This window comes from Siphateles boraxobius, unplaced genomic scaffold (genome assembly GCF_051911475.1).
Source record: "Siphateles boraxobius isolate OS27281-9 unplaced genomic scaffold, OSU_SipBor_1 66, whole genome shotgun sequence".
In the NCBI taxonomy this organism is placed as follows: Eukaryota; Metazoa; Chordata; class Actinopteri; order Cypriniformes; family Leuciscidae; genus Siphateles; species Siphateles boraxobius.
The window spans coordinates 1,927,343-1,941,822 of NW_027509193.1; the positions used below are offsets into that span (position 1 = coordinate 1,927,343).

Genomic DNA, 14,480 nt, shown 5'->3' on the forward strand with positions numbered 1-14,480 from the left:
TGATTTGCTTATTTGGGTGTACAAATTACACCCATTATTGATTGGTCAGTTCTTGATGAAGACACTTAAAGGGATAGTTTACACAAAAATGAAAATTTGTCATCATTTACTCCCCACCCTCATGTTGTTCCAGATCTGTATGAGTTTCTTTCGTCTGTTGAACACAAAAGAAGATATTTTAAAGAATGTTGGTAATCAAACAGTTGACGGGAGCCATTGACTTCCATAGTAATAATAATACTATGGAAGTCAATGGCTACCGTCAACTGTTTGATTACCAACATTCTTCAAAATATCTTCTGTGTACAACAGAAGAAAAAAACTCATACAGATCTGGAACAACATGAGGGTGAGTAAGTGATGACAACATTTTCATTTTTGGGTGAACTATCCCTTTAACCTCATGGAAGACTGAACCAGCAATAAGCAAACTGTTAGTCAAGTTGGATAAAAGTCTTAGCTAAATGACTACTGGCTGAACATGCTTAGTAAACCACCTTCATATTCAGCAGTTTTGATTGGTCTCATCCTCCATCATCATCATCATCATCCTCATCATTAGTGTCATCACCTGTGCTAAAGTGACACTTTGAGTGTTTTGCTGAGTCAACAAACCGTGAGAGAAGCCACACAGAAACAGGCCTGTCATGGTGTTGCAGCTGTTCAACACTGGAGCTGTGACTCTCTTGTATTTGCCTTGTCCACGTGTATCAAACACACCCACATTCAGAGCACTGATCATTTGCATGCTACGCAGCCTCTGATATGAGGCTTTGCATTCTACCTTATTACCCCTAAAATATGGTTTCAAAATCTAAAGCGGTCTCAAAATGTTAAGCTGTTTAATTTGGGCCAACATTTGAGGGATTGCATCACACTTCTCTTTCAGAAATACCACAATTCTTGACATCACACAGAGGTGAAAACCATTTGTAGCTCCTGCTAATTGAAGATACATTATTTCACTCAATTCTTTGTAGTTTAAATCTAATCCTAGATTGTTTTCTCTAAAAAAACACAATAAATGTTGCAGATTCAAGATCAATGACTTAATGTGGAGTGCTGCATGAATATGAGTGTTATTTTCAGGTTATTCTCACATGCCTCCAATGCTATTGTCCAGATCCTCTGGTTGTAGTGGGAAAACCCATGACTGAAACAGATGTTTCCCTCTTGTTGAATAATCTCCACCTCTTCTGTTGTTGCCTTTGAGACATAATAGGAAGCAGCAGGAGGAAATTACGGCTTGTTTGAATCCTAGTTGAAATGCATTCCCCTTGTGTGCACTGGCACAACCTTGGACCTGTGATCTGGATGGTGGTTTTGGCCATTACAAATATTAATGAAAAGCAAAGTTTTTCCGCCATTCTAAAATTCTTTATTCAAAGCGTTGGTTCAGAAAAGCAGCTGTAACTCTTTCACGTAATTTGGAATGACAGCATCTTATTTTTCTCTGTCTTGACAGGCTGCACTTTACATTTATGGTTTGTTTTATTACTAGCTTCATAACCTGTTTGCACTTTACTCATCAAATTGTAGTTTTGGAGCTCTTGCACACATATAATTAAGGCGGCCTCTTGTCATGAAGTTGGGAAGTTTTTTTTTTCTCTTTTGGAATAGCGAGAACATTTCCTTGAGTCTGCTAGCCTATTTCTTCATCAGATGTTATGGGTCTACTCTTGAGACATGCAGAAACACCTCATCAGCAGCCCCAAACTTTTTTCCAATTTTTCTGTTCTGATTTTTAGGGAAATTCTGCCTAATATATTTAGGGCTGCAACTAACGATTATTTTGATAATCGATTAATCGGACGATTATTTTTTCGATTAATCGATTAATCGGATATAAATTAAATTAGATTTTTTTTTTATTATAACTAAATAAAACCGTAAATCAGGGTATTTATGTGTAAAAGTGTACTTTAAAAAGTGCAAAAGCCACACATTGAGTTTTACTAATATCAATATTTGCATTGTTTTTAATGATAATTGCTGATGGCAAGTTGACAAACATGATTATTGTTAAAAAAATGATATCCAACATATTATGTTTTAACACAATTTTTGTTAAAACAAATTTACACAGACATGTTGTTCAGATGTGAATATCTGAACTAAAAACAAACTAAAAACGTCTAAAATATATAATTCATTTAATTTTTATTTAAAATTAATTATATATAAGGAATATAAGGATAAAGAATATAATATATATTATATATAATATATTAAAGAATAATATAAGGATAAATTGATTAAATAAATATAGAAAGACTGAAAACAATTGTGTGAACGTAGAGCCGCAGTAGATCGCGTTTGAAAAACAATTAAAACTTAGTAGACAAATGCTATAAAAAGAGAACGGAATGGAGGTAACGTTACCCAGCAAGCTAACAGGCTTGAGTAAAGGACAGGAGAAATTATGCATTAGTGCACAAGCATTCGCTGAAAACCACTGAGTACAGTGACTAAAAAACAATATTTTACTGCTGCTGTTATTAACTGCCTTTATATTTAGTGCTTCGCTTTGTAAAGACCGTTTTAATTTAACCTATTTCTGCGGTAGCGCTATTTTAATCCATCACTTACGTTGCGAGCGAACTGATTGCGCAACCTGATGCTCGAGACAAAATACAGACATCCCAAGATCCCGGAAGTCCCGGGAGTCTCCCGCATATTGATTGCGGCTCCCTGATGCCCGCGAATTAGTTCAAACTCCCGAAATCTAGAGCGCGCAAGCAAGAGCGCGCATGCGAGACAGAAGAGACTGCTCCAAACCGTGTAGCGCGCGCGCTCGGCAGAGCGCCTGAGGGAGAGAGACCTTGCGTGTGTGTGCGTACCAGTAAACGCTCCCCGTGACGTAAGCAGACCAACTAATCGATAATGACATTCGTTGACAACGATTTTCATAATCGATTATAATCGATTTTATCGATTAGTTGTTGCAGCCCTAAATATATTTAACATGGCACATTGTGTTAAATGAAGTGACAGTAAATTACAACGACAAAGCACCATGAAGTCATTCATTTTTTTAATGAGATTTCTTGAAATTATTTATCATTCTGATACCTGGATCAAGTATCTTCACAGGAGTTCAATGCAAATTCAATACTGTCAGTTGACCGATTCAATCAAGGTACAAATGTGACAGAAAAACACCATTTGCACTTTGACGCTTCAAAAAGTTCATAAAGAGAACGTCAAACTAATCCATATGAATCGAGCGCTTCAAACAGGTTCGGTTGAGCTTCTGTTTATGTTCGCTGACCAATGTTTATGTGAATAATAGACTGAATAAATCTGTTTATCATATTAAGCGAAGAAGCATCGGTTCTTGTTTAAGCACAAACGTGCAGCATAACATGAGAATAAACCTCGTTGATTCTTGTTGAAGCACAAACGTGCTGCGTAAATGAACCTCATTGGTTCTCATGCATCAAGAGAACATGCTTGAGCTTCCGTTTCCCTCAACTGATGTGTGAGTTGATGAATGTTTATATGTGAATAAAAGTCTAAATGAAATCTGTTCGTCATATAAAGTGATTGTGTCTCTTTAGAAAATTTGGACTAAACCGCTCAATTCATATGGATTAGTTTTACGATCAAATGGTAGTTGCATAGAATGTCAATAGAGGGACAGAATTGTCTCGGATTTCTCCGAAGTTAAAAAAGATCTTCATTTGTGTTCTGAAGATGAACAAAAGTCTTGCAGGTTTGGAACAACATGATGGTGAGTAATTAATGACAGAATTTAAATGTTTGGGTGAACTATTCCTTAATATCCTATCCTAACCCTAACCCTTATAATACAAAGTATCATTTTAATACAATACATATTTTTCCAAAATTAAATTTAAATAGGATTTTCGTGAAGTGATAGTGAAGTCTGCAACAAGTGTGACATAGCCATGTGCACTTACTGGACCGTCCTATTCTAGCATTTAATGCTGAGGAGGACTCTGGACTATGAAGGACACAGCCACACTATGATGCAGCCTTCTATTTGAGAAGACCCTTTTTTTTTACACACCAGGTTCCGATCATCAGCTTGTTTGGAGAGAGCACCATGAATTTAACTGTGAATGTGTCAGATAAGAGAGACACTCCTGTGCAGTGGTTCCCCAAGACCAGGACTGAAAACCACTGCTCTCCTACACTTAAAGAAGCAATATGTGAACAATATGTGAAGAGCAGGGAATGTGTAGAACTTGGTGAATGAAAGGCATTCCAGTTTGAAAATTGGCATTCAGCATGTACATATTTGCAGAGGACCTGCTCATCAGTGATTTTACAGTTGTTTAAGAAGTGTTTTGCTCTCTTGCGAGTTTCAGAGCCTCCTCTCTGCTCTCCCCAGTGGCCGGCCCCACAGCTGCCGGGCCCCATCATTTGGCACAGAGATGAAAGCGTGTCTCACACTCTGCTCTGTCCTCTGTGACACGGCCTGACCACAGTGCAGTCACAGACGTGCCCATTAACTGCACCGCTAGCCCTGTGACAGCACGACTCCGCTGACACAACAGACTCCCCGAGACTGAGACTGAGCTGAGAAATCTGTCATGCATGCAGTCTGCGCACCCACGGACTTCTATTACTGATTTATTAGTATGAGATTGCTTCCTCCGTCTCTAGAGATCATTTTGTTTTTATCTGAATTTAAAGGAAAACCAGGATTGGTTTCTTCAGGACATAAAAACATGGAATGTGTTTGGTTTGGATATGCATAGCCTTCCAGAGGCCACAGATCCAGGCCTTGGCAGCGGCAGTCTGCCACAGTCTCTCTATAGAATGGCAGCGCTCTTTGAAACGTTTTGTGATTTGATGCCATTTCAAAAATGCAGTCTTGTGTTTAAAGTTGAAGGCGTGGCAAAAACCGAATGTGAATTCTATTACTTTCCTCGGTGCATGTAGAACTAGATCTCACAAAGGGCTTTTGGTGAAATTGGATGCTGCAGCTGTGCATTTTATCTAATATTCTAAAAGGTCTTAGCTTGAAAGCAAATTTAATCATTGCAAATTACTTTGGCATTTGCGTTAAAGTAGTTTGTTACAATGTGAGAGACTTCATTGAGGAGACAAGGATTGGGTCGAACTTTGAGTATACTCTGTAGGAACAAAACGTTGAACTTTTACATTTTGTTGAAAAAGGCCAACGGTCATTTGATTTGTTTGTTTTAGCATTGGTTTGTCACCATGGAATGAGTTTGAACACTCTCCCACAAAAGCAGTTGGAACTTGCTTTCCTAAGCTTAAGACTGTGGTGTTAAAACTAATCTTGTGCTCAACCTTTGCCCTCTGACTCCTGAGATCAGCTCCAACCTACATTTACTGACCCTTTTAGGGGACGTCGCAACCCTGTTCCTAACTCCTCTTCTGCTGTGGATGAAATGACTCTAATCCTTCAAAACTTACAATATGAAAGCCAAGATGAAAGTTTTCTCTTTTTCTCAATTATCTAGTGAATGGTTTTTCTTTCCACATTTAGAGCCCTGTTTTATTTCTTGAAAACCTTTTGAGACTCTAGTGGCCGATTACACCCCCGTAAGTTACTATTTAGCTTAGCTGTGGTGGAAATGGGCTCACCAATATATTAGTAAAATTGTATGTAAATGAATAATTATATTATTTCATGACTATTTATGCACCGTACTTCAATGGAAATGAATAATAATAATTTTACCAATTAAAGATTTTCTCAATTTCTGTACAGAAATTTGATGGCTTCTTATTGTATAGATAAATATAAAAGTCATTATGTGACTACAAATTACTTAAAACCCACTAGCTAAGTTCTACCTTCAGAAAAAAAAAATGGTGGAACCAAATTAAGAACAGAGCTGAGTTTGTTACAAACTAACCAAAGAGTTCGTAGTAGTCCTAGCATGAACTGTCTTTCCTGTCTTTTCCAACTTTAGCCTTTTCTCCAACTTTTTTCAGAGGACTCATACGTATGTTTAAAGGGAGAGCTCTGTGGGGTGTTTGAGTTGGCTGCATGCGTGACCACATGTGCCTCTGGGACCATCTGCAACGATTATTTATTTACACGCTGTGATGCTTAACCCCGAGCAGGCAAGGGCATCCCAAACCTCAGCAGCAGCACTGCTGACGAACTCTGTACGTTCTCTTTAAACTTTATGGCAATCCATCCTCTGTACCTCCCTCAATCATACTCTGAGCCCTCTTGATTCTTCCCAGACGTCATTGTTGATATTCTCAAGGCTCCAGAGTCAAGAAAAATGAGCCGCTGCCTCCTAAAATTACTTTTTTGTAGTAGGCAAATTACAGAATAGCGCTAAATAGATGGTGGTTAAGAGGTAGTGTCATCTAGGGGTGACAAGAAAACACTAGGCTTAGGGTTATGTTAGTGGTGTAGAAAACACTGGAAGTAACTAACAAAACAGCTTCTTACCAGATGAAATATGTCAAAATAATGTGTAGACACAAAGTTTTCCTGACTGTCATCATTGACACGACTTGATTTTAAACTATAGTTGCATATATTAATTTTTTATTGCATCAACAGCCATTTTAGTTGCAAGTAATTTAGTATGGGGTTTTCTTTCTTGCATGCAAAGTTTAAGGCCTAAAATACTGGATAGACAGATATAACACAGATAAAGACCGGCTTTATCTCTCACGGATGACCTGACTCTTTGTTATCAGTGCTTCATCAGGGTTCTTGAGAACAGGCTGACGTGAGTCGTAGAGAGGTTTAAGTGTGTAAAAGGTCTGCCATCCCTCCTAAATGTGAATCACTATGAGCTGGGCCAGTTGTTCACCTTTAGCTCCTTTCACAGGCAATGTTTTGCCGGTAATGCTGCGGTGATCATCTCAGGGGAACTGCTGGGGATAGTGTGGAACAAATTACTTGGCTCAGTTTCCTCTAGCTTTGTGTTTCATTTTCCCCCATTTTTTTCTTAGCTGCATATGAAATGTAGAGTATGAGTAATCCAGTGAGAGCACACGTGGCCAATTTGTGACACAAGGAACTGCCATGGAATAAGTTCAAGCCATAGATAAGTGCCATGGCACATGTGCTAACCACTAGAAGCAAGAATAACAAAAGTGTTTCTTGAGTGAGCTCACCAGGAGATCTTCTCACCCTCTGGATGGAGACCTGGAAGTGTTTTACTGGGGAAGACTGAACGTACACAATAGTCTAAGTGATCCTACTTTTTGGAACAATGGTCTAGGGAAGGAAGTGCAATAAGGGGCCTATCCCAAGTCCTTGAAAGCCTGGCTGCTTTCGATGGGGCCTGTGTCAACAGACCCCCCACCTAATCTCACCAAGGGTCACACTTGCTTTTGCACCCTCTGTCCCCGCTCTAACAATCCCTTCGTCTGTGCGGACACCCCCTCTTCCCTCCCCACCTCTGGTTTGGGATAGCACAAACCGGAAAAGTGGCTCACAAAGGGAAGTGTATTCTTCCATGAAGGAAACAACGTGTAAACAATAAAGACCACCAAAGACATGGTAGGTGAACTGAAATGGGTTTGTCTTTGCCCGCTGGTGCAGAAGTGCACTGCGCCTCCCTGTCTCCCGTTGTGCACGGTATCTATGTGCGCTTCACAAGAGCTAGAAAGATGACCAAAACAATGAAGATGGGTTGGAATTTGGTGTCATTACGTAACTTGAGACTGGTTAAGAGAAAGAGCTTGACGGTGAGAGGGATGATGCATTTGGCCTGATCAGTGTCTAAGAATTCTGTCTGTAGATGTGGAAAAGATCCCAGATGTTCACTGAAGTGCTGGAGGAAGTCTTGATGACAGGATATGATTGTTACCTTAAGTACATTCTAGGGCTACTATAGGAAGCCTAATTCCTTCTTCTTATGATCTCATGCTTCCGGTGGCATAATCAAGTAAGTGCTATGAAAATGTGTACTATATGGCCAAATGTGTATACTACTATATGGCTAAACGTGTATACTATATGGCCAAATATATTTTGTAGTGTACATGGTAGGGCTGTAATGTCCCAGTCGATTAATTGGTCAATACGTTCTGGTTCGACTTAAATTCTGATTGGTCGATTTTTTGCGCATTCATTTCATAAGCTTTGCCGCGCGCATTTCATCAGGGGGAAAGCACTAACTGCTAATGGGGGTGTTTTCAGAGTACCCCTGTTTCACAGTTAACAGTCTGTCTTCAGAACACCCCCCTGTTTTCACTTTTTTTGGATTAGCCCAACCCACTGGAGAAGAGAGACAGATAAGTAACTTAGGCTATAGAAGGTTTGATGCTGAATATTATTTATTTAATTGTGAGAGCGTTTAATAGTCAGTCTTCTTCTGACATGTCAACAACAATGGCATCGACAGTGTGGCAGCATTTTGTTAAAATTGATAACGGAAAAAAAGGTTGAATGCAAAGTTTGCAAGCAACAGTTTGCCTTCCACAGCTCGACGACAAACATGACATATCATCTAAAAGCGTTAAGCTAACTTGTCTGCGTTAGGTTGCCCTGTCTGTTTTGAGTAAGTTAGGCTATTATGAACATATCTGAATTGGCGTATCAGTTATGCACTTTATTTCGTTTCTGCTCTTGATCTGGTTTGTTTAATAAATATTCTTTTTTTATTAAAGTGGACGTGCCTTTTGTTTTTATTAAAAGTAAAAGCTTTAAGTTAATAGTCTATTCCTGTCTCAGTTATAACTTATTATTATAACATATGACAAAAAGTATTGTCTAAATTATGTTGCATATTCCTCAACAGTTCTTGTGATATCACTAGTTGACAACATAGTACTATTTTCGGAAATCATAGGCTATAATATTGCGCTGATGCACGTGATGCAACACTGTCAGAGCCGACAGACTTGTGTGTCACTCATTTCAGTGCAAAATAATTAGGTAAAAAATGATTTAATATACTGCAAATAGCCTACTAGTTTTTTATGTTTATTTATAATCCATTTAGGTGGACAACAAGGCTACCAAGTAATGTGCACAGTGCGCAGCTAATTAATTTAACGTTTTTTTTTTCGAACTTCATTTTTAGTCTAAAATTTCAGGACTTCAGTCGACCAAGATTTTCTTTGGTTGAGTACAGCCCTAGTAAGTGGTTTTTGCAATTTGTTTTCTTGGTGAAGAATCTTGTTGCACCATTGTTGTTTACACTGCAGGGCTCTGAAACAACCTAGTTTTGTTAGCAAGAATCAGTTTCCCAGTGATGATATGGTACAAACATACAGAGGGGTAGCTGTCGCCAGCCTCATTTACACAGCCGATAAGAGGACCAGTAGAAATGCATTTCTCCTTCTCCCAACATGTAATCTCCCAGCAATGCAAGCGTTCCATTGTCAGGTCAAGAGGACTGGAATGGAGCTGTGAACTTCCTGGAATCTGCCACCTCTGACTTTCTGTTGAAATTCTTCAGGCCTCAAACATTTGAAACAGCCACAGATGCTAGGCAGTCCACCCCTTCCTTTTGACTGCTTTCTTTCTGTTTAATCAAGAAGTTTCTTAAGTAGCCATTACCGAAGAGGAAGGTTGCCAGTCATTAAGCTATTGTTCAGTGGTCATGACTGCTCAGGGCGGGTTGGTGTGCAGGAAGGAGCCGGTTGTATGGAAATCAAACATTCAGCTGAAGGATCAAAGCCACACTTGATGGCAGTTTGTAAAATACAGTAGCAGCTGTGAGTGCAACCTTAGGGAAAAGTAAGAATCTCCAAAAGCTTCTCCAAAACTGTTTTCCAATTCATTTTTTGAAGTCCATCTACTGCACCTGCATGTTCTGGAATAAAACGCACAGTAATAAGTTTACCAAATAGGTCAGGGGCGTCCAGTCCTGTTCCTGCTGGTTCAATTTCCTGAAGAATTTTGCTCCAACATATCTGCCTGAAAGTTTCTACTGATCCTGAAGACCTTTCTTACACCCACCATAGTATTGTGTTGGAATTTTGGCTTCTAATGGTGCTTTTCCACTACACAGTACCAGCTTGACTCGACATGCCTTTGTTTGGTTTTCCACTGTGTAAAAGTTGTACCTGTACCTGCTTTCGGGTGCTTTTTTTCGTATCACCTCCGGCGAGGTTCTAAGCGGGCTGAGGCGATACCCTAAAATGTGATGTGAAAACACTGCAGACTGCTGATTGGTCAGAGAGAATCGTCACTATTCACCGCGTCATCATTGCACGCGCCAGACGGAGCTATTTCTTTCTTTGCTGCCCTCAGCCTCTCCTGAAACAAAGTTTGTCTTCTTCCCATGACAAATAGCCACATCCCGAGGATCAAACACAGCATACACTCGATTTCCTCAATTGTCCTGTGTGTATGTCGGTAGCGGGTGTGTGTCGCGTAGTTCCTGTGGCGTCGCTATGACGACCAGGTACTATTGTGGAGGTACTTTCTGTAATGGAAAATGGAGCGAAAAGCGAGCCGAGGTAAGTCGAGTCGAGTTGAGCTGATACTGGTAATGGAAAAGCGCCATATGTAACTCTCCATTTAATGCTGCACAACTATGACAGAAAGGTGATTATTGTTTTGTTCGGGTATGCAAGGTATGCAAAACTAGCGAACCGTACAGTTTGCAGCAATACTGCCATGCGTAGATGCAAAGTTTATCATCAATAGTGGTTTACATCCGTAAAGTTTCAGTAGAAGTACACATGTAGCGAAGCCTGACCACTTGTTCAAATGCACTCAAAAATAACCAAATTAACCAAAATCAGACATAAAATAGACTCCAGCTTCCAGCTTGTATCTTTAACTGCTGTGCCAGTCTCAACTCATCAGTCACAAAGTTCTCATTCATAGACCTGTCTGCATGTTTCTGAGTGCGTGCAGCAAAACTCAGTCTAGAATTTAAGCCATAAATTCTAGACCATAGCCATTTTGCTTTGACTACCTGTGCAACAAAGCCTGTGATATTTTAATATGGCAGCAAAATCTATCTGAGTGACTCCAGCCAAAGTAAAATCATGAGCCATGCTTTTCCTTTGGGTGTGTATGTTTACAGCTTGGCTCCAACACATTGTCAGTTATAGTAGTGAAAGGCGTTGGCTCTTCTTTTGTAAATGAACATATAATTGTGTACTTTTGATATAAGCAATGGTTGTCTAAATTTAGTGCTTTCTTTTTTACAAAATACTTCACAAAAACAAGCAGAAACCTGAAGTCAGCATTGCTGTTCAAGAGCTTGATTCTCAATTGTGCAGAGTTGAGCATAAATGGTCAAATGCATTCTTGTGGTGGAAAACCCTTTCTGCTTTAAGCCTGCCACTTTTAGCATAAAAAAATAAGTAGTTATTCTAAGCCTTACCAGTGTGGTAACCAAAGAGGAGGTGCTTTTTCTTGCTCATGAACGACATTAAAAATAACTTGAACAAATATTTAGCAGATGAACGTTTTAGAAGGTGTTTTTTTAACACGACCAGTGTAGTCCGGTTTACATACAAATGACTCTTTTTAATGAATTGGTCAAAAAAACTAAGATCAGTCGGATACAAATCAGCTCCCTCAAAAATACTAAAAGCATCATTAAGTGAAGTAACCTAAGCAAATTAACGATTCTGGTTCAGATTGTTTTCCATTCTCTAAGGAACAGCTCTTCACTTCAAAGCTTCTCATTATGTATGGAAGGTAACTAGGTTTCATTCCGACCATGTCAATTAACCGCTCCTGTGGATTGAGGTTATAGAGCTTGACTTCAAAGGTTTTTTTATGTTTTGGTCACTCATGGCTGTGACAGCTTCATAATAAGGACGGGCGATGGATCATCACTGTGACACCACATCGTGGGTGTATCCAGTGTCTGTGTTCTAGGTCCAATTCTATCCCAATGCCCCCTTGTCTTGAACTTTGACCTCACCGAACTGGGAATACAAACAGTCGATTCACCTTTAGGCGGACACTGTGGTTCCTATGACGTTCCTGTGGTCTGGTTAAATTGCTCATTACTCGAAAAGGATTTGGAAGTAAAAAATGAAAGCTGGTGTAAAACAGACCATGTAGATTGAATAATTAAACAAAATATAATAAAGGAGCATGGGAAAGAATTCAGGCCACTATTCCTAGTGTAAATTAAAGCTGAGTGATGTGGCTAAAAATAGTATCTCTGTATCTTTTTACCTTCTGACAATAATTAACATATCTGAAAATGATTTCAGTGTTTCAACAAACCAGCCATGCAGGGTAGTCAAGTAGATTCCAATTTCAGTTTCAGAAGATGTTTTCAGAAGCTATAAAAATTTTACAAAACTTCTGTGAACATTTTGAGGGATGTGTTGAATCAGGGTTTTGGCATATTAGCTTATGGTCTTCAGACACTGTCCATGTGCTGCAGTGAAGAATTGTCTCCCTTAAGGGCAAAACCATTGCTGAAGATCAAAGACTCCAAGATCACTATTGAGTGGTCTCTTATTTTCCATTCTCCTGCCAGTTTAACGCCCCTTGAGCTGGCCAGTGAGGTCAGGCAGAGGTCAGAGGTTAATGAAGTGCCCTTTGTTGTTCACAGGAAGAGACAGTGTTATTTAGTGCTGTATCTCCTAGTAAGCCAACAGGAATCTCCAGAGGTCCTCAGACCATCTCATCAGTCTGGATCCCAGACGCCCTCTGGGGCTCTAATGGGAAAGACCAATGTGAACTACCTACCTAGCAACTCGTTTTTAGCATGAAGTTATGAACCTGAAAGTTAAAGGTGCAGTCATTTCTGCACCGCTAGTGGCACCAAAATATATCTGTCTAATAACCACCTACAAACCATCATGAACACTCTTAACAACGGCCTTGCAGAAATCTAGCGTCCACTCATAATACATATTTTTTTCCAGAGCAACCACTCGACACATTAGCAACTATCTAGCAAGGCCTACAAACACTTCAAACCCTTCGAACTCTCCAATTATTAGGACTTTTTTAGGTACAGGTTGTTGTAAAATTCAAATGAATGTCTGTTTCTGTACGTGGGACCTGATTGCTGATCCTGTGTATTAATGAGACTATTAGAGAGTAATGTCACACATTACACAGCGTACTGTGAATGAAAGACAGCCTTTCAACACACAACCCTCTTATTTGCTTCATGTGGCATATCAGCCGTGAGTCTTTAGGATGTACTCAGGACCTAGAGACAAACGGACAACTCGAGAACCAGACCGAATCAATGAAGATTTACAGCCACGCTGGTGTGATGGCATTGGTGATAGTTGAAATACTAGCCATACCAAATAATAAAAATATAATTGGGCACCCTGCTTTCTAGTCATTAGTATCAGTTCACCATCAGATCTAAACAACTATGACTTTCTTTACACTGTACACAACTTAGTTCTCATATGTAAGGTTTTGATGCAAATCTCAGCCCTAGCATTTTGTTTAGCTTCAAAAGTATAATTTTTCAATTGACTTTCTTGATGTGAAGCTGACGTCTGTGCACTTTATCTTGTGTTGTAGAGTTACTGGGCTCCACCAAGAGGCTGAACATCAACTATCAGGATCCAGACGGGTGAGTCAGTGTCTTGTTATGGGTGAATCTCATAAGGCCGTGTCCAGGTCAAAACACAAGGATTCTTAAGTGCAGAGTCAGTGAACACTTTCACACCATTGTTTGAGCTTTATATTTATCTCACAGCCTCACGTTCCCTGAGAGTGTCAGTGTGATCATGTTCATGCATGTTGACTTCCTGTGTGATGCATCATGATTAGTTTGGAAATTGACAGGGACAAGCTTTTGGGAAGTTGATGAATCACATCAGCACATTCGTGGTATCGTCTTAAAGGAACACGCCACCGTTTTTTGAAATAGGGGTTATTCACCATCTCCCCTACATTTAGATAGGTGGGCAAACGCATTTTTTTCTCAGTGCATGCATTGTCTTAGTCTGGCCGCGCCGCTGCTAGCTTAGCTTAGCATAAAGAATCGAATCCTTTGTTGCCAGATAGCATGTCGTGAGTAAAAGTGATCCACAAACAATTACAACTAAAAAAAAAACCACTTACACATATTTGAGAATCGGAATAGAAGATAGTTGATGACATGGTAAGCAAGTTTGTTAATATTTAGAAATAAAATAACACAGATATTCTGTGATATCTTTGCGCCCAAGTAGCAGTGCTTCGACTGTGCTTCACCCCAATATAGTCCCAAGTCAATATATGCCTAGAAAATCGCCTAGTCTTAATCTGCATTCCTATTTGTACACGTTGTGAATACGCAGGCCTCAAGAAGCAATTAGCTTCTTTTTTTTTTCCGGAGCACTTTTACTCGACATGCTATCCGGCAACAAAGGATTCCATTAATTATACTAAGGTAAGCTAGCGGCGGCGCTGTCAATACGACAAAATCCATCCCCTCCTATCTAAATGTAGAGGAGAACCTTTTTTTTCCCCAAAAAACCATGGTGTGTTCCTTTTTAGCTAAAATGCTGTAAATGTCCTCTCCGCACACCTCTAACCTCTCTGTTTGTTCTCTGACAGACCACTGAATAATAACTCGGCCGTGTCTTCATCCATCTTTGCTGAAATTATCATGTTTGGC

The 14,480-nt window shown here is 39.6% G+C and overlaps 1 protein-coding gene across 7 annotated transcripts in view; it reads left to right on the top strand.

Moving 5' to 3' along the window:
- Nucleotides 1–14,480, top strand: part of caskin2 (CASK interacting protein 2) — a 76,646-nt gene that overhangs the window by 19,398 nt on the left and 42,768 nt on the right. For all 7 annotated transcript variants that reach the window (XM_077211599.1, XM_077211600.1, XM_077211601.1 and 4 more), the window contains exon 3: nt 13,397–13,448. In XM_077211599.1, the coding sequence (XP_077067714.1) occupies nt 13,397–13,448 (52 nt within the window). The remainder of the gene's footprint in view (nt 1–13,396; nt 13,449–14,480) is intronic.